Below are 18,383 nucleotides of genomic sequence, written 5' to 3'. Positions count from 1 at the left end.
TACAGTAAATGACGTGCGGGTGCACATACACTAGAATTCTGACTGCATTTTACACTTTGCTTAATGAGACGACTGCTTCTCAGTCTTGGGTACAGTAGATATGACACATTAGCAGGGGGTGGGATTATGATGTGCTCATTTATTTATTTATTTTGGTGAATTATGTTTCAGACTTGTCAAATGACAGAATTAATTTATCTCTGGAACTTCTGCCTTTATACATACAGTTTTTTACTTGTTAGTTTATTACCACAAAAACCACCAGCAGAGCTGCACATTTTTGGAGAATTTTCCAGTTTGCATATATAAGATGATCCAGCTACTCTACATGAGCCCTAATAGTGTTACACAAATTAGCAGCAGGGGGCAGGTTTTTCACTGAATCATTTTTTTAAACCTGTCAAATGATGGATTTAATTCAGTAAAACCATCTCTGGAACATCTGCCTTTATTCACAGACAACGTGTTTCTGGTCACACTTTTCAGTTTGATAGACCCCTGCAGATTATCTACAGATGCTCATATTAACAGTGTTTGGAGAAATGTCAGTGAATTTTCAGCAGTATTAAGTGCTTAATTAGGGGTTGGGTTGATGGCCAAGTTTAGGATATATATTAATATAATGTTAGGTGTAGGATAAGGTTTAGGGATATTACAGACTTTGGTTTAAGGTTAATGGGCTCATATCCTCTGAACTGAAATTGGGTCCCACACAGAGGTGCTGTGTGCTTATGGGGTTAGAATTGAACCAAATTGTACAGTTTAACGAGTATTTCTCAATCTCAATACAGCAGATATACGCTGTTAAAGAAATTAGCAGCGGTAGGATTTTTTTCCTCAGTGTATGATGTGGAGCTCTTGTGTGTAAGAGGTCCTTCAGTGAGAAGGGAGGTAGAAATTCCTTGCAGCATTTCTATCCTGGCAAACAGAGAACACAATGAGTCATGACACCATCCAAGGGCTCCAGTGAAGTGTGTGGGTGGACAGCTGCTGTGATGGTGAAGTATATGAAGAGAGCTTCCTCGGCCGAGGACAGAGAGAGAGAGAGAGAGAGGGAGAGAGGGAGAGAGGGAGAGAGGGGGAGAGAGGGAGAGAGATGGCGAGGGGGAAGCAGGTGGGAGGGGGTGAGAAAGAGAGTGGAAGATGGATTTCCACACATTTATAATAGCTGTCACACCTTACATTCTCCGAAGCAATTTCACATTTGAGAATGGGACAGCAGCTCAAATTAAAAATGACATTAATTTCTGCCAGCCAGCACACGTTGCATTTTTCATCCCAGGTGAAACACTTCTTGATTAGGCCCTGGAATGGCATATAAAAGTATTTCATAACAATAAGCATCAGTCAGGTAGGACTCTGGATTTATGGGAATGCGCATATGTTTTGCCACATATTACAGTCTGTCTCCTTTCACATTACATTACTATTATTTCACTCTCCTTCATAATGTTGCTTTTTTCCAATCATTATTTGCTTTCAACTATCTGAGATCATTTCGAAAGGGCACATGGGAGTAAATCAGAGTGCTGAATCACACAGTTAGAGGAGTCTGCACATGTTCATAATCCCTGATACTATTTAAAATACGTGTTGCATAAGGAGAAGTCTTTAAGTCTTTTAGTCACTGGTAAATGTGAAATGATAGGATAAAACAGTCCTTAAATGTCACTGGCCAATCCTGGCATATGAAATATTATACAAACTCAAACTCGAAATTCAAACTCAAAATATGACTCACAAACTGCAAATGTAGCATGATAAACAATGAAAAATAACCTCAGCGATAAGACAGTAGTGATTTCCGTACAGCACTGAAAGAAATCGAACCGAGAAATCTGCAAGTGTATTACATATTAAAACGGTATCGGCTATACTCTCCAGGGTCTTTTTTTGAAGGGTTTCACATTTGCTGTGTTTTGTGGAAAGCACTGCAAATGGTCAAAACTAGGAATCTGAGAGCCTCCTGACGATTTCTGTATGGTTTATAGCTCACTGTTTTATAAGACCACTATATTGCACAAGGGCATATGACTTTGCACTGTTATGTTTTGGATCAAAAGTTGTCCCACTGGTCTGTGTGTAGTGTTTAGAATATTATTAGTGACCTGTGAAAGCAAGATATGGGCCTTATTCTACAGTTTGTAAACTAATGCAGAAACAGCAGGCCTATGCTATGTAACTAACTTTGCTAATGTCATCCAAAACCCCCTAATTTTATGCTTGCATCTAAAAAGCCTTGCCTAATTAAACTCAGAGACCATTTCAGTTGATTACAGTAACATCGTAACAAAGAACATCGGCCTTGACACACTAGACAAACATAACAAAGGTACAAAATCCTTGGGAATAAAACAAACTTACACAAACCTTTCAGCTCTGTATACAACTTTGTGCATTTTAATTGTTGTGCATCTCTGGCATACAATCTTTTGTAGATATATTCATAGTTTCGATTCATATTTTGAATCACACATCATTTGCTTGAAAAAATGCGCAGTTCAAATCAAAAAACCATGAGTGAAATGTTTCAAAACAGTTTATTATTATTATTTTTTTTTTATCTTTTCCAGACAAACACATTGATTTCTGGACCACAGTAGAGGATGGAAACCTTTCACAAACATTTTTTATTATTATCATTATTATTTGAAAATACAAATATAAAATTATACTTTCCACATCTGAGATGTGAGAGACCCCCATCCACTTTAGTTTTATTTTACAACAGGGCTTAAGCAAGCCATACAAGAAGACCTGAAAGATGCTTTCAGACGTCAGTCCGTTCAGTCAGTTCATGCGGTAAAAAGTCCGTTAAAAAATGGGCAAGTGTTAGGAATGGACAAGGCAATCAGAGAGGCCGAAGAAGCCTCGGGAGAGAAAACAGGAGAGTTCCCGAAGGAAGTGTCAGAAGTAAGACCATTCCCCTGCCACACCTGCCATTGTGAGTGTAGTGACCCCATAGAGCTGCATGGGGCACGCGTATGCGTGAGGTGTTCCGTACACATTCCATAGCTAAACTAACGGCTTTCCTGCCCTCGCGTCCGCCCCGGTAGTGCCCTGCCGCATTACAGCTCTTACCCGACGAACAGACAAATGACTTCAAAGCGTCTCAGTGGTGAGTGATAGAAACAGTGTTGACTACTGAACTGAACGCTGCTCGGGTCATTCAGTCCACCTACAAAGATGATTAATGAGCGTTATTAATGAGGCAGCTTAAACAATTTAACAAAGATATATATACACTATACATATATATCCTGTATCTGTATACAAGTATATACATACGTCATTACAGTATGTGGGTTTGCTAAGTGTGTGTAAGTGTTTTGTCCTTGTAAGTGTGTGTGTGTGTAGGTTTGTGTGTGTGTGTGTGTGCGCACAAAGTAGTTTTGTTGCTTCAATAATGGGTTGATCGTTTTGGCCATTGCCTAGCACTTGCCTCGAGATTCAAGTTTAAATGGATACGGTAGTTCACTCCCAATATCACCCAACACCTTCCAGGTCATTTATTTTTTTAGCTTTTCCGTTTTTTTAAACCAACAATTATCCAATGATTTAACTAGTCTAGCAAGATGTGTAACATTCATCTGCTGTAAACTGCTGTCAGTGAAAAACAAAATAACGGCAACAGAGCCATGCTACCTTAAAGTCCAAGCTACAAGATCAAATCAGGAAAGAAAGTTAAACTAAGCGAGAGAGAGATCAACAAGACTACTTGAAAAAGGGTCGCCAGCTTTCATTTTAATCAACAGCCAGGTCAAGCCTACATTTTGCAATCTACTTTACTAACTTTTCTAACTCTTTTTTTAAAAGCACATCAAATACAAGTGATAGAAGATACATACGCTATATTTTCAGTATATATAACTATCTATAGTCTTAGGCAGTTAGAAGAGACTATTTGTCTGAGCAGTGAGTGTGTTTTAAAAACTAAAATAAATAAATACCAATAAACACAAATCCAGTAGTCAGTAGTCGTGTTGGTCACTAAAGTCACTGATATGTTGGTTAGTAGAAGACCACAAGTTTGGTTGATGACCTCCCTGTGAACTCCAGTCTCTGTATGGATTATTTAACCAGCAGCTCACCTGATGTACTTTTAAATGAAGGATTAATTAGATAAACTAGGTGTCACTGTAAATACTGGCCTTCGTCCAGGAGAGCTCTGGAAATGGTTAGGCTAACACAAACACATCACATTTCCACATATTGTTTATCTGGATCTATTCTAATGTTAATTATATGCTATTTTTCTGCGGAGTAAATCAACACTGCCAAGATAAATAGCTTTGGATGTCATTCGCTGGTATATCATTATCTGTCTTCTATGATTTGTATTTGACCATGCCGAAAAATTCAGCTGCTTCTATTCTGTTGCTCTTTCCACAAACAATGCCATAGAAGAAGCTGAAAATCCTCAATAGTGAGAATGTTCTTACCCATTTGATAATTTCCAACAATTTTAGATTCAGGACAATAACACAGATAACTAAGTTTAATGGCTGCCATGAGCAAATGCCATGGATGAATGCCCTTCTTATGGGCTTCAGCCCAACAGCAATTCGAATGCAGCGCTAGTGCATCTAACAAAGTGTTTTCGTGTCTGAATGAAATCCGAGACCACATATCAGAGACAGAACCCACAAATTGGAGAATAATCTTCAGCTAAATCACACAGATAGAGGAGTTCGATTAGCTCACATTCATAATCCCTGAGAAGAGATTTCATTCAGAAAAAAATTGCCATTGATTTGAATTCTATTATGACTGCTGGCAGTAAACAGCAAGATCTCAGAAACGACTTCATTTATTTTTTTTCGTATGCCAGACCCATTTTTTTTAGACCTTGAAGACATTAGTCTTTTATCAGCCTTAGCTTTGATTAAGATGAAGAGCTGGTAAAAATTATGTTCCTAATGACCAAAACCTAAAGTATACATAAAGCTATGCAGACACAAAAAAAGTATTCAAAAATAGTAGTGCCATGGGCCACTGGGCGTTTTTTTCTTTAAAGAGTATAAATATCAAAACCTATTATAGTTTTTAATTTATATCTATAATTATTAGGCTAGATCATCATCATTACTCTGGTAGAACTTACTAAAAAAATATGAATTTTTCACTTATGTAATAAAATCACCATTGTCATAATTATAGCTTGTGTCCCTCTTAAAAAAAAAAGAAAGAATGAAAATAAAACAGTTTTGCATATTGAGCGTTAGCATTTAAGGTAGTATGGCACACCCCTTTTGAAACATTCAAGGGTGGGGATCCAATTAATGCCTGGTTTTACAATTCTGTCTTACACCAATTCTTTTTCTGGACTTCATCATGAGAGCTTTGGTTAGTTGAAACCATGTGAGAGTCAGAAAAAAAAGAAAAAAAAAAGAAAACATAAGGAAAATAACATGGAAATGAAAACAACGTTCAGCATTTTTTTTTTGTTTCTTTCTTTTTTTGTTGTTTTTTTTTTAAATGATTATCAAGAGAAAGTTCTATCCTTACTGGTCCTAAATCTGCTACTAACTACGGCTCTACCTTAACGTTGATTACATAACATCTAAGTCTACTCACTAAGAGAGTGTGAGACAGAGATATAGAGAAAGAGCAAAAAGACGAAAAGGGGAGGGAAGGGGGGGTGGTGTTGGGCGAAACGGGGAGGGAAGAGAAGGGTGAAAAGGGTCAACGGAGAAATGTATAGACCACTACACTGGCATCAAAGACAGCACTCTTTTACAAGGTTATTTCTTTTTTTTCCTCTTTTTTACACACTACTGAAATACAATGATCAACAGAAGATTACTGTATGATGTGACAGGGAATGGAGAGAGAATCAAATGATAAATACAGTACATTAACCATAATATTGTCATTATATTTAGCATATTCATTCACAGCCACAAAAATATCGATAAAAATCCCCCGTTTATATTCGAACCGCGCTGGGGTATAGTGTTCTTTTTTATTGTGTGTCGTTTTTTGTCTTTTGAACAGTTTGCAGAAAGCTGTCTTCGCCTCTTGTTTTACCTTTTCTAAAAAAGATTCAGCCTTCCTGAATCACCGCTTATTTCAGTAAAATCGTGAAAAGAGAGAGGAAAAAAAAACTAAATACATTTCGCAGCAAGGATGAACAACAGCATATATCAGTCGCTTCATATTCTTAAATATCACTCTTATTTCACTGAGCATATATCTTAGCGTACTTTCTACCTCCTCTAATCCAGTCTCCACATGTACGTAATGTGTGTGTGTGTGTGTGTGTGTGTGTGTAGCAGCTACTAGTTTAATTCAGTTTCAGTGTTTCTGAGAGTTTGAACTATTGCTACTAATAAAACTCATCTGTACGGCCGGCAGATCGTATCCGTAAAAATACAAAACAAGTCCCAGGACAAGAAGGAAAAAAAAGAAAAAAGATTATTCAGATGCACAATCTACCCACTCGACGCAAGCGGACAGACTGAGCTCAGCAAGCGTTATCCTGCGTTATCCAAACAACTCCAAAACAATCCTTCATGTGACCCATGCTAGAGAACATCTTTTAACATGTGCAAATAGAAAACTGATAAATTCTTTCTCACAGTGCAATGATTTACTTAAATTTCAAGACAATCTCTTTGTTTTTAATCTGCCTCAGGATAAAATAAATTAATTTGTTACGTCCTCTAAAATACATCCCACAGGACTGAGGTAACGGTACAAAACAGCTGTTTTGCCTAATTGATCAAGAGAAGCCGTAAACGACTCCAAAAAGTCTTGAAATATTGCCTTTTTTGTGTTCCGAAATCAGGCATTCTGCGATTTAGCATGACTGGAGACTCTAAGGGAAAAACCACACAGTTAAATGAGGAAAAAAGAAAAAACAGCAATGTACCAATTACAAAACATCCCTACATCTAAATTTTAGGTACTGTTAAAAAAAAAAAGAAAGAAAAAAGAATGTAACATAAATGTGTGCTTTGGATTTCAGTTTAATTTCTTTTTGTGTGTTTTTTTTTTATATATATATATATGTCTTTACAATGTAGATCGGTGTATGCTTTGTAAGGTATTTTCTCTTTGAAACCTGTGCACATCTGATCTCACTATCTATAGTCAGTATGCTGGTATGCCACCTGCACAGTATTTACAGAGCAAGCTAACAGTGTTTCGTTGGGATTTTGATGTCCGCAGTAGGGTCACTTCTGCTTGTTGTGCTACAAATGGATTTCAGTTACCGCACTGAGCCTGAAAAGGTCTTTTTGCATTGAAACTTATATGTCAGTTTTGCGCACAGTTACAACCTCTAGAACACCAGCACAAAAATATGGTTCTCTCTTTGAGATGGTTCGATGCAGTGACCGGAAGTAGTATTTACAGTTTCATAACTTTCTTTTTTTCTGTTTAAATCTCATTTCACAAAGTATTAAAAGGAAATGTCATTTTTCTTTTATATATATATATATATATATATTTATATATATATCAACAAAAAAGAAAACATTTATAAAAAAGGACTGTGAAAATATTGTAGTCCTCTTATTGCCCAAAATAGGTAATCATGATTAACAAGACGTCACACAAAAACAAAGACCAAAGAGCTACTAAGATTTGTTTAGACACCCTCTCGTTGCTCTTTTGAAGGTTGAGAAAACATCACCGTTTGAAGCCAAACAATTTCAGTTGTCTTGAGTTAAAATGAAACCTGAAAATGTGACGGTTTGTGTGGCATTAGCCAAGAGCGATGAAGACAACTGTAGTGATGTTAGAACACTAAAATAAAAGAATGAGAGAGAGAGATAATGTACATTTTACATAGCTCTCCTCCTCAGAGAACCTACATGAGCAATGAAAAGCTCCAAACTAGAATAGAATCAGCCTCAGAAGCCGATTCAGAGACTACATGATAAAAGATGTCAAAGAAACAACCTCAGTGAAAGGGGGAAGGAAGAAAAAAAATTGATAAAGGGAAAAAAAAAGAATCATCATCATCAGCATCCTACGTCAAGTTATGGGGATACAGTAGGGTAAAAAGAATCCGAAAGCCAGGTTTTCATTATAGTACAGCAGATTTTTTTTTCTTTCTTTTTCAGAGATGATTCTGACTTTTCTTTTGTTCTTCAAATGGTGCCATCTCAGCTGTTCTTCCACTGTTCCTCTCTGTAGTGCTTGAAGTTGCGTGGCCGTTACCTGTACACAGAACCAATTAGAAACTCCGGCCTGCCTTCCCCGGACCTCCTGATAAACTCTGCTGGAGCAAACACAACATCCACAAAGCTCATAAACAGACCATTTCAGCAGTGGAGAACAGACATAAGATATGCTGCGTCTGAGCCTTGAAGCTTTTACACGTGAAAAAAGGTCAAAGTGGAGTGCTGGATCCTCTGCTTTCTAGAAGTTCAGACAGTACTGAAATACAACTAGTCTTTTAGATAATCAAGGTACAGTTAAGACAGACATCCAATGCCTTTTGCTCTCATAAATCTTTGTCTTTGTTGTAAAAGAAAGATTATATATCCGTCGCCGCCTGGGGACACATCAGAGCCGTACGCACTGACGCTGTACGACAGCGCTGCTGTCGAAACCAAAACTCAAATCTCTGAAATGGTAACTTTGTACGTGTATGATTTTAATCTTCAAGAATTTGCCTTTTACAAAACAAATCCTTAAAAAAAGTAATAAATATAGATGTAGCGTTACAGTAATTCATCATATCATATACAAGCACCGATCTCCAGTGCTCAAATACAGAATGTGTACACATACAATGATATATAATGTAAATATATATATATATATGTATATATAAATGATCTACTATAGTTACAAAGAACCACGCTGTGGTCAGCATTTTCCTTCTGGGTTCTGAAGAAACATATCTAATGGAGAAGCTTGGATGCAGAACGTACAGCACACAGTCACAAACACACACATGCATTAGTGTTTACAGCATGCAGAGACAGCTCTGGGTGGCCATCCACCTCAACATACAGCTGGTTTACTAAAACTGCACAGCTCTGTTGCTTTCTCTAGGAGCACAGACCATTCCATGAAATGGAATTAGCTAAATATGGAATTTAACAACATTTTAGTAAGCTTTTATCAGGCTACACAACACCTACATAAGCCTTTCATGACCGCTGAAATAAACCTATTTTAACGGTCCTAAAGGTTTATTGCAAAAAACACCAGAAACTGACAACAAGCAGTATTTGAAAACAGGGCTTTTTGGAATAATATCATGAACCCTGTCATTTACACTATAAGACATAACTACATTTTCAACAAGGCACGATACAGGGCAGCCAATCAGAACAGAGGGCAAAATATAGTCTTAAAGGTAGAGTAACAAACAGCCTGTTTATTTTTTATTTTTTGATGATGAGGGGTCAGAGAATGTTCTTATGAATCTGAACTATGGTTGTAGTACATAAAACCATAAAGGCTTTTGGTAGTGGCCTAAAACAGTTGAGCCACTCAAACACATACAAAGACAGACACATGCACACACATCACTGATTAACCTGAAGAGGAGGGGAAAAAGCTCAATGCACCCAAATGAATTGCCAGTAATTGGCTTTACAAGGACAGTTCAATGTGGTGATGTGGGAAACTATGTTCTGTGCAGAAAAACAGATACATCTCAGCAGATCTCCAGCTTCCCTTTAAATGAGAGCCATGTTCTGACTTCAAGGGGCCAGCGTCTGCAGGTGCACGCTGATCAAAGGCCTAACACCTGCGCACATTATCCGAGTACAGCGCTGCACAGAGCCTCAGATCAAATCCACACGCTTTGCTAAGTACGAGACTACAAAGTGGGCGAACAGAGCTTGGGTTGTCTAATGGAACTTTAGCTGTAAAAAGAAAGCAACAGCACAGTTTGAGTAGACCAACTCACACAGACGTCATGCATGCTAGGCACAGACAAGCAGGGGATAAAGGACAAGTAACAAAAAGCTTTGAGAGAAAAGAAAAAAAAAGTTAACACCACATTTATTGTGTTTGGTTAAAACAGACAACACTAATGCCGAAAGCTTTTAAAGGGTTTCTAGGCATCTGACTACGTTTCACTACTTTTACTGGCAGCTGCAATTCAAGCCCAGAGAACCATGTAAAAGCTTCCTGCCACATTGGAGACAAAGACAGACTCTAACACATATTTCAGATTAAAAGAAGGGAGAAGCAAGGAAGTGCAAGCAGCGAGAAGGAAGAGACTACAATGGAATAATAATAAACGGATAATGAAGGGATCTATCACAGGTCATAAATGGTTCAAAATATCTACCTCAAATGAGATGGCAACCAACCACCTGTTAGGTTTTCAATGGTATCCATTTGTAAAAGCTGTCGCAATCAAAGGACCCTAAAAGTGTACAGTTAGTAATGGTGTCAGTATGCAGTCCAAAAGGTAAAAAGGCTCATTAAGCTATCACTGGTCAGTAGGCTAGAGTTCAATCACTGTATTGCTAGCATGAATCAACGTTTTGTGGCCAATCCAAATCAACATCAGGCTGAATCGTTTCACATCAACACTTTCACTGCATCTGTAAACATGTAGCTTATACTTGTACTATAAATTTACATAACATTACTTCACATTTCTTTGCAGAATTTCTTACATTCATGCCAACAGTAGCAACATTAATGATCATCATCAGGAGTTGCATTTCATGCACAAAATTCTGAAGTAATTATGGCAGGTGGATCATCCTCAAAAGCAAAGATAAACATTTATTTCAGCAAACAAACTGTGAACTTTTCATGGGTGAGGCAACGCTCTGTCATTGCTTTGTTGTCCAATCTAATATACACAGTCAAGACATCGTGGACTATATGAGGGGACGGATGGTGTTCGTTATCCAGGTTAACTGGTTCATGTTAGTGAGTCAACAGCTCTGTACCGCTCGCCAGAGTTGTCCTTCCCCTTTGACATCAATGGCCTGTGGGGCAACACTGCAATGCTGTTGGGAGGCACTCTAAGTGCGAGAAGTCCATTACCCCTCTCGTTAAGACTACGGCAGCACCCATAGTTTGGAATTAACTTGGCCCAGGACATCACAGATGCCACAGTCAGTTATAGCAAAGCGCAAAACAGTCGCCATGTACAAAGGACACAAGCTGCTGTAGTAAAGGTGTACAAAGTATGGAGGAATGAGGAACCACGACTCCAGCGAGTGGCACAGAGCAATCGACAGCAAGCAACAGTGGACCTGTTTATCCTTTATCCATGATGTCTCGGTAGGGTCATCCGGGTTATTCCCACTATTAAGTAGGTGCTCATAATACTCTTAAAGCTGTAAAATTACCACCTTTGGTCCCATAAAGAACCATGTTTGTAATGGAGATGTGTGAGCGGGAAGAACCTTTAAGTTTCACATCAATGACAGGTTTTTCACAGTCACACGTCTCTATTATAAACATGGTTCTGTACGAAACCAAAAGTGGTTCTTCTATAGCATCGCTCAAATAACCTGTCTGAAGTACCTTTATTTTTAAGAGTGCAGCATCAAAGGTCTAGTAAGAGCTCCTCTGAACATTTAAGAGGACCCTTTTAGTCACTATGAGGACATAGTTTAGTCTGTAGAGAGTACAGACAGGCAAGGCTTTCACTTGTAGTGCTGTCAATCATGGATAAAATTCACTGAAAGTTTGGGGCCAGCCTACATTTCACTTTATTTAGGTTAAAAACTCCATCTGAAAGTCAAGCGCAAGGTGACATTGTTATTCTGAACGTTCAGTCTGCAGCTAAATCAACGGCCTGTCTATTTCTCAAGCTGTACTTAAGGGAAAAGATCGCATAAAGAAATTCTCACTTGGTTTTCCCCACAAATGAGAGATTCATGGTTTGCTCATAGCCGAGTAAATCGGAAGAACGTGTGTGTGCGTGCGCAGGCAAGCAGACACACCACAACAAGCGGTGTCCTCACACACAAAAGGCCTTATTCATTTTCCTAGCAGACCTTGATGTTTGCTGCTGGACCGCAGCTGAAAAACGGCCTGAGCCGCTAATTCTCCAGACAGCCTGTGATTCAGCCCTGCGTCCCCCTAGTGGGCTAGCCTCTCCTCCCTCAGCTCTCCAAAGCCTCTATCACTCCACTCCGCAAAAGGTTAAAAACAAAAGGATGGAGCGAGTAATGAATGTCTATGGCTTCAAAGGGCAACACAACATATTCTTATGACAGGCTTCCTCACAAGGGCTTATTATTGCCTTATTGATTTACATATGCACTTTGTGCGGGGGACCTTTCAAAGGTTGCCTTTCGGTATGCCCACAGCCAGGCGGAGTGGGATAAAGGGGGGTGGGGGGGCGTCTTTATGCGCGAGAGACTAAATAGCAAGTTGGAAAATGAGAGAAGAACTAATTGTGAGATTTCTGTCCTCTTGGCTGGCACGCGAACAAAAGCATGCAGACACATCGTACTGCCGATGACAGGCGGGTACAAAGTTCACAGTTTGTTGTAGTGAAGCTGATAGAGAGAGCTGTGGGATGGAGGGAGTGGAGAAATGTTGGCAATGCAATAACCATACTGCGAAAGCTTCAGAGCCAGAGCACCTGCTTGGCACTAATGAGAGCATGATTCCACATTTCTGAGGCAAACTTCAGACAAAAGGCAAGAATGAAGAACGTCTCAAATATTCTGCTTGGGATGTTGTCTAATGAGATTTTTTAAAAATGACAAACCACAAATACCTTCAATTGCAGTGTCTGTCATTTGCAAGTCAAATTTGGACAGAAAAATGATCAGTTTGAAAAGTAGGCCCTAAGGCCTAAAAGCCTGCATGTTTTTTTACTGTGTGCAACAAACTGTCCTTCTATGCAATTGCAGGCTAAGAGATTCACAGCAGCAGGTGAAGAGGGATGTTTTGAGAAGTGAACTTTATGTGTGAGATGGGATAGAAAAGAAGAGAACTGACTGTCCACAAATGAGCTTTTAGCAACTGTTGTGAAGCTTTGGACAAAAGCAAGAAGCTGGAAAAACTGGGAAATCTCTTATTCCTACTGAGAAATTGTAGCAAAACATCTATAGCCCAGTTTAACATTTATGCAGATCAGCTAGGCAAGTTAGAAATAACAAGAAAGAATTTAGCATCATGCTAAGTGCCAGTGTTCTGTCAAGGTTGTCCAACCTCGCAACAGTTGTGGGCAGAGCATGAATAGGTCAGTTGGAGAGGTGCTAAGGGGTTTGGGTGGGTACTTACGGCGATACTGTGGCCGAAACCGGAGCCGGGCTGGGGGCTAGCAGCGCTTATGTAATTGCCCACGCCGGAGTCCTGGCTGGTGGGCCCGTAGAGGTCAGCCACAGGGCCGGGGCTGCCGGCTCCAGGGAAGGCTCCGGGCCTAGGAGGGTTGGTGCCTGAGAAGAAGCGGAGAAGCGTGCGCCAACATTGGGGTGAGCAGTGAGGCTAGTCAGGGACAGTGGGTGTGTAAATCTACAAAAAGCTGAGATTAAGCCTCGCATGCAAAGATTTCCACAATACAGAACACTCAAAGCACTACAAATCAACAGTGCTACAAAGAGGTAATGAACGTCAGACACTAAAGAGAAGCGGGTGTGTATATGATCTATGCAGCAGACAGCTACACAAATTTACTGTAATGTAATTAGAAAATGTTTTAGCAACGAGCAGCGAGAACCTCGCGAGTAATAAACCACTGCTCTGCCCTCTGCATAGATAGATATACACACAGCAACCGACTGCCACTATTTACAACCTACAGTGACTACAGTAGGCCACCGACACAAGCCTCTCTATTCTTTGCAGCGTATTTGCCATCGCTCATGCAGGCGACAGTGCTTGCTCATGTTGGACACATCTACTCAGCATTCACATGGCATGCACGCTACAAAAAAGGAGCTAGGGGTAGGTGTTAAGTATGCAGGAGGAGGTGTTTGGTGGCGAATGGAGGTGCTTTTAGAGAAGGCTGAGGACTTCCCTCCAGGGGCTTCTGTGATGTTAAAGAGTACCAGTGAGAGTGAGTTGCTGCCTTGTAGGTCTCTTTCATTATCATAACCTCTCTCTCTCTCTCTCTCTCTCTCTACCCCTCTCTCTCTCTCTCTCTGACGCACACACACTCTGCTCTCCGATCTTCTCCCAATCTCGTAGCAAGGGCTCTCTCTGCACTCGCAGTCGTCAAATTTGACTGCCAGTTCTTGAGTCCTTCTCCGAAATTGCACGGGGGATTGTGCCACAACACCCCCTATCTAATCAACACCTGTCACTGCCAGAGTGCTCTCCTTCTCCCTCTCCTCCTTCTTTAAATATATGATGGTGATTATCTGGCTGTTAGCGTCGGGGGGCTATTGGGCCTAGCAGCCGCTATGGCAGCCAGGAAATTGCAGAGGGTGTCTTGAGTAAAGCGTGTTAAAGACTGAATCATTCAGTTTCATTTCCACTGAGAGGGTACAGTTCATCTTCTATCAAGCGCATACAGCACATACAGCAACTGCTGAGAACAGAACACAGTGGGACAGTCGTTTGCTAGCCAAAAAAAAAAGAAAAAAGTAAATGCCAGCAAAATCACTACTTGCAAAACTACAGCAAAACCCTGAATGCAAGCAAACCTGCCAGCTGAAAAACCAACAAACGTCAATGCTAGCACAACTGCCAGCTGTAAAACTACAATAAAACGTAAATGCTGGCAAAAAAGCAAGCTGTAAAACAAATGAAAAACAAATGCTAGCAAAACAGCTAGCTGTAAAACTAATGGTAAAACATAAATGCAAACAAAACTGCCAGTTGTAAAGCCAAAGTAAAAAAAAAAATAATTTCAGCTAAACTGCCAGCTGTAAAATCAAGAAAAATTGTAAATGCTACTAAAACCGCCAGTTGTAAAAAATAAGGTCAAACTTAAATGCTAACAAAACTGCAAGCTGTAAAGTCAAAGTAAAAAAATGAATTTCAGCTAAACTGCCAGCTGTAAAAATAAAGTACAAACTAATTCTAGTAAACCTGGCAGCTGTAAAACAGAAGTAAAAGCTTTAAAAGATAGCAAAACTGCCAGTTGTAAAAAATAAAGTAAAAACTAAATGCTGGGAAAAGTGCTTTTCTATTTCTTACATATTGAGTTTTACATATGTAAATAAATAAATAAATAAATAAAATAAAATATATAATACATATGATATATATAAATAAATAACTTATGTTTTCATACAAAGTGACTTAATTTCAGTGTATAACGTCTTATACTTCTGGAAGGGTGCAAAATGAAAAATCTAAAGGGGGAGGGGGGGTTTGGGGGAGTCGAAGGAAAGATTACACTCATTACAACAGAGAGATGACCCCTCCACATCACTGCCACCGAAAAGACAAATAAAATAAATCTAAACAAACGCAGACACCGAACTAAATGGAGGTTCTCCGAAAAACTTTTGCGGCCCCGTGCTGCGCCACGCTCATTTTTCTCCTTCGCACAGCCTCGATGACACTTCCATTAATAAGCGAATATTAAATCAAGTTCCTCCACAGCCGGAAGCCTTCACTTCACCGCCCATTGAAAGGAGAGTCTATTAATGCGGCAGACTCCAAAACTCATGAGGGTAAAAGATATCTACAAGAATAAAATATCGAAGGGGAAAAAAATGAAAAAAAAAACAGAAAAGGCCTCATGGGCTAATGTGCAAGAACAATTATGTCAGACAGGGGGCGTCCTAGCACTGAGGCTGTGTTTTTCCAGCTTTCTTCTCCCCCCAAACAGACAAGTGCAGGGTAGACAGGAAGGTGAGCGCAGAACAGTTTGTCAGTCACAGCTCTCACTTTCCAAATGTCAGGCTCCCAAAACACAGACAGCTACTTCCAGAGAAGAGCAGAGGGGGAGTCTGGGAGTGGGGGGAAGGGGAGGGGGGCTTATATTTATTGGTGGATCTGAGCGCACCCAACACAAGATGGATATCGCAGACAGGCTGCGCATCAGTAGGTAGTGTGTGGAGAGACGAGAGCTGCTTTTGACACTTCAATGTGACATCTGCTGCACAAAAAGCCAGCTATTGCCAATAAGCAAACAGATTGCACCAGTCTCTTTAAGCACCCGAGTAAATGTCGGAACACGCCAGCAACGTGGAAAACCGCAGCAGAAAGAGGAGAAGGAAACTCTAGCAGGATGTCAAATAAAATCCTACTCTGTATGTGCACAAGTGCTTGCTTCACAATTGTTTGAACAAAGAGAAGTAAAGTTTGATTAAAGGGCCGATATGCTACATTTCCTGAAGCATTATTAACTGCAGGAACTGCATTCTAAATTAGTTCTGAACTCTTAGAATTAAACCGGCTGTTTTTCTTGTTGCTGTCTGTTTAAGACTGATAATATTGTTGCTGCCATACAAAATCTAAATTTCGCCGTTTCTCACTTTTTGACAGTGTGAATCTTTCAAATCTGTAAATATTTCATGATGAATGGACCAATAAAAATGCTCCAATAAACTTGGAATAAAATCTTTTTACATTGACTTCCACTGAAAGCTAGGAAGGGTTTTTCCAACTCCTGTAAAGTTGACATTTTGGAAATTCAAGGTTTCTGCGTGATACTGACAGTATACAAAGAAGGTCTGACAGATGATTAGCTGTACTGCATTGGGTCTCAATGAAAAATGCTAAAAACACTAAAGTTGTTTTATCAGCTTAATTTCCATAAACAGACTGTGTGGATTGGGGGAGTCAGTAGTATATTTTGAAACTTGTGTACTATATTAAAAGTTTGGGTTGTTTGATATGGAACCTTTAAGTGGATCTTAGAACAACTAGCTTATTGCCCATAATCCCATGTAAGTGACAGTGCTGGTTAACATCAAGTCCTTTTCCTATGACTGCTCTCGCTGCTCCCATTGGGCCAGTGCTAATAAGGCTGCTGGAGGCAATAACTGACTCACTGTATAAACAGTAAACCACATGGCCTGTAATCGGGCCCATTCTGCTGAGCAGAGCGATTTGAACACCATTTCCATGTCAAGAGGATTTAGAGCTACATTTGTGTCAACAGTTCCTCCGCATAACCTTTAATCTAAGGTAGATTAAGACCTTGAAATGACAGCAGCTCGCAGTGTTACGACCCAGCTGGCTGGCTTCAAATATAACAACTCTGTTTCTTCACCTCAAGATGAACCAGAACCAGTGCCACAGTTCACAGGATATCAGAACACTTATCACTTATGCATATATATATATATATATATACACATACACATACACAGTACATTTCATCAGGGTAATATTATCATCCATTTCAAGCATTTTATTTGGAACAACGTACATATGGTGAAACGAGCTGTTGACACTTTGGTTCATTATCTTTATAGTTCATTACTGATTCACACAAAGAGGAACTAACAGAGTACATAATGACACATTTGACAGTTCATTCCAGCATCTTATCAAAAATGCCATAATTCATGATGAGAATATGGCTCAGATTATAGTGGTAGTTCTCACGGAAGGTATACATAAAGTTCAATGTAAAGAGCACATTGTATTACATATCCATATCATTTCCAAATAATATTATTGTATATATATAATTATTATATATAATCATATCTCTGATAAGATCTAATGTCCACACATTTGAATTAAACAGTGCCTTACTAATATGATTGTCAGTTCTTCATTGTTGCTTCTTAAACTCAACAGTCTTTGCTAATACAAATATTGAGTCACGCAGAATTCGTTGAGGCCTTTTGCTTATTGCCTCATATTTGTATGTTTTTCATTGATTTTCCTCACATATTTTTGAAACTTTGCACTAATGCAATAAAAGAAAGGACTTAAATCGAGCCCAAAAGTCGCTAGGTATCTAAGTTAATGTTGCCATGCTAGTTGTTGGAGTTGGTGCAAGACAAATCTCAGTGTTCAAACTGATGCTTCCTACTGTTTCAATATTGGCTGGTATTATCAGCTAACTGATATATCAGTTGGGCTCTAATTTTCCTACACTCGTTTATAAGCAGAAGAGGAACTTGCAGAGGTAGAGAATAGCAGAGGTGGCTGTGCATTCAAGCATCTTATCAAAAACCATGCCAAAATTAAACAGGTGTTTGCTCTAAGTAGGACAGAATCATGAAGTGCCATTATATCCATAACAATAAACTTATGCTATTTAGTAAAAAAAAAAAGAAAGAAAAGAAAGAAAAGAAAGAAAAAAAGAGATGCAATAATAGTGAAATAAAAGACCAAGAAAAAAAGCAGGCCTTCAGCCATCAATTATATTAGGTCACTAGAAGATATTCTCCAGAGCGAATCAGAAAATGGACAATCAACTTACAAGTAATGACTTCGATATCCGTGTCTATAAATTATGAGCTTCAAATCATCATCATCGGGATCCTGCAGCTGGGCATGTAATATACACATGCATGCCTAAATAGGAGTGTAATAGGTATGTGTTTCATTTGGTTCTTTTGGGGAAGTGT

At 39.2% G+C, this 18,383-nt stretch overlaps 1 protein-coding gene across 12 annotated transcripts in view; it reads right to left on the bottom strand.

Moving 5' to 3' along the window:
- Positions 1 to 2,371: 2,371 nt before the first annotated feature.
- The window catches only part of msi2b (musashi RNA-binding protein 2b), a 297,133-nt gene continuing 281,121 nt past the window's right edge, over positions 2,372 to 18,383 (bottom strand). For 5 of the 12 annotated variants that reach the window (XM_072691931.1, XM_072691937.1, XM_072691941.1 and 2 more), the window contains 2 exons: positions 13,180 to 13,334; positions 8,100 to 8,230 (listed from right to left, as the gene is read on the bottom strand). In XM_072691931.1, coding sequence (XP_072548032.1) covers positions 8,186 to 8,230; positions 13,180 to 13,334 — 200 coding nt within the window. In that variant the 3' untranslated portion in view covers positions 8,100 to 8,185. Of the gene's footprint in view, positions 8,231 to 10,264; positions 10,343 to 13,179; positions 13,335 to 18,383 lie in introns of all 12 variants that reach the window. The other 7 variants (XM_072691932.1, XM_072691938.1, XM_072691942.1 and 4 more) reach the window with 5 other exon arrangements.

This window comes from Salminus brasiliensis, chromosome 11 (assembly GCF_030463535.1).
Source record: "Salminus brasiliensis chromosome 11, fSalBra1.hap2, whole genome shotgun sequence".
NCBI lineage: Eukaryota > Metazoa > Chordata > Actinopteri > Characiformes > Bryconidae > Salminus > Salminus brasiliensis.
This window is presented reverse-complemented; position numbering and strand designations above follow the sequence as displayed.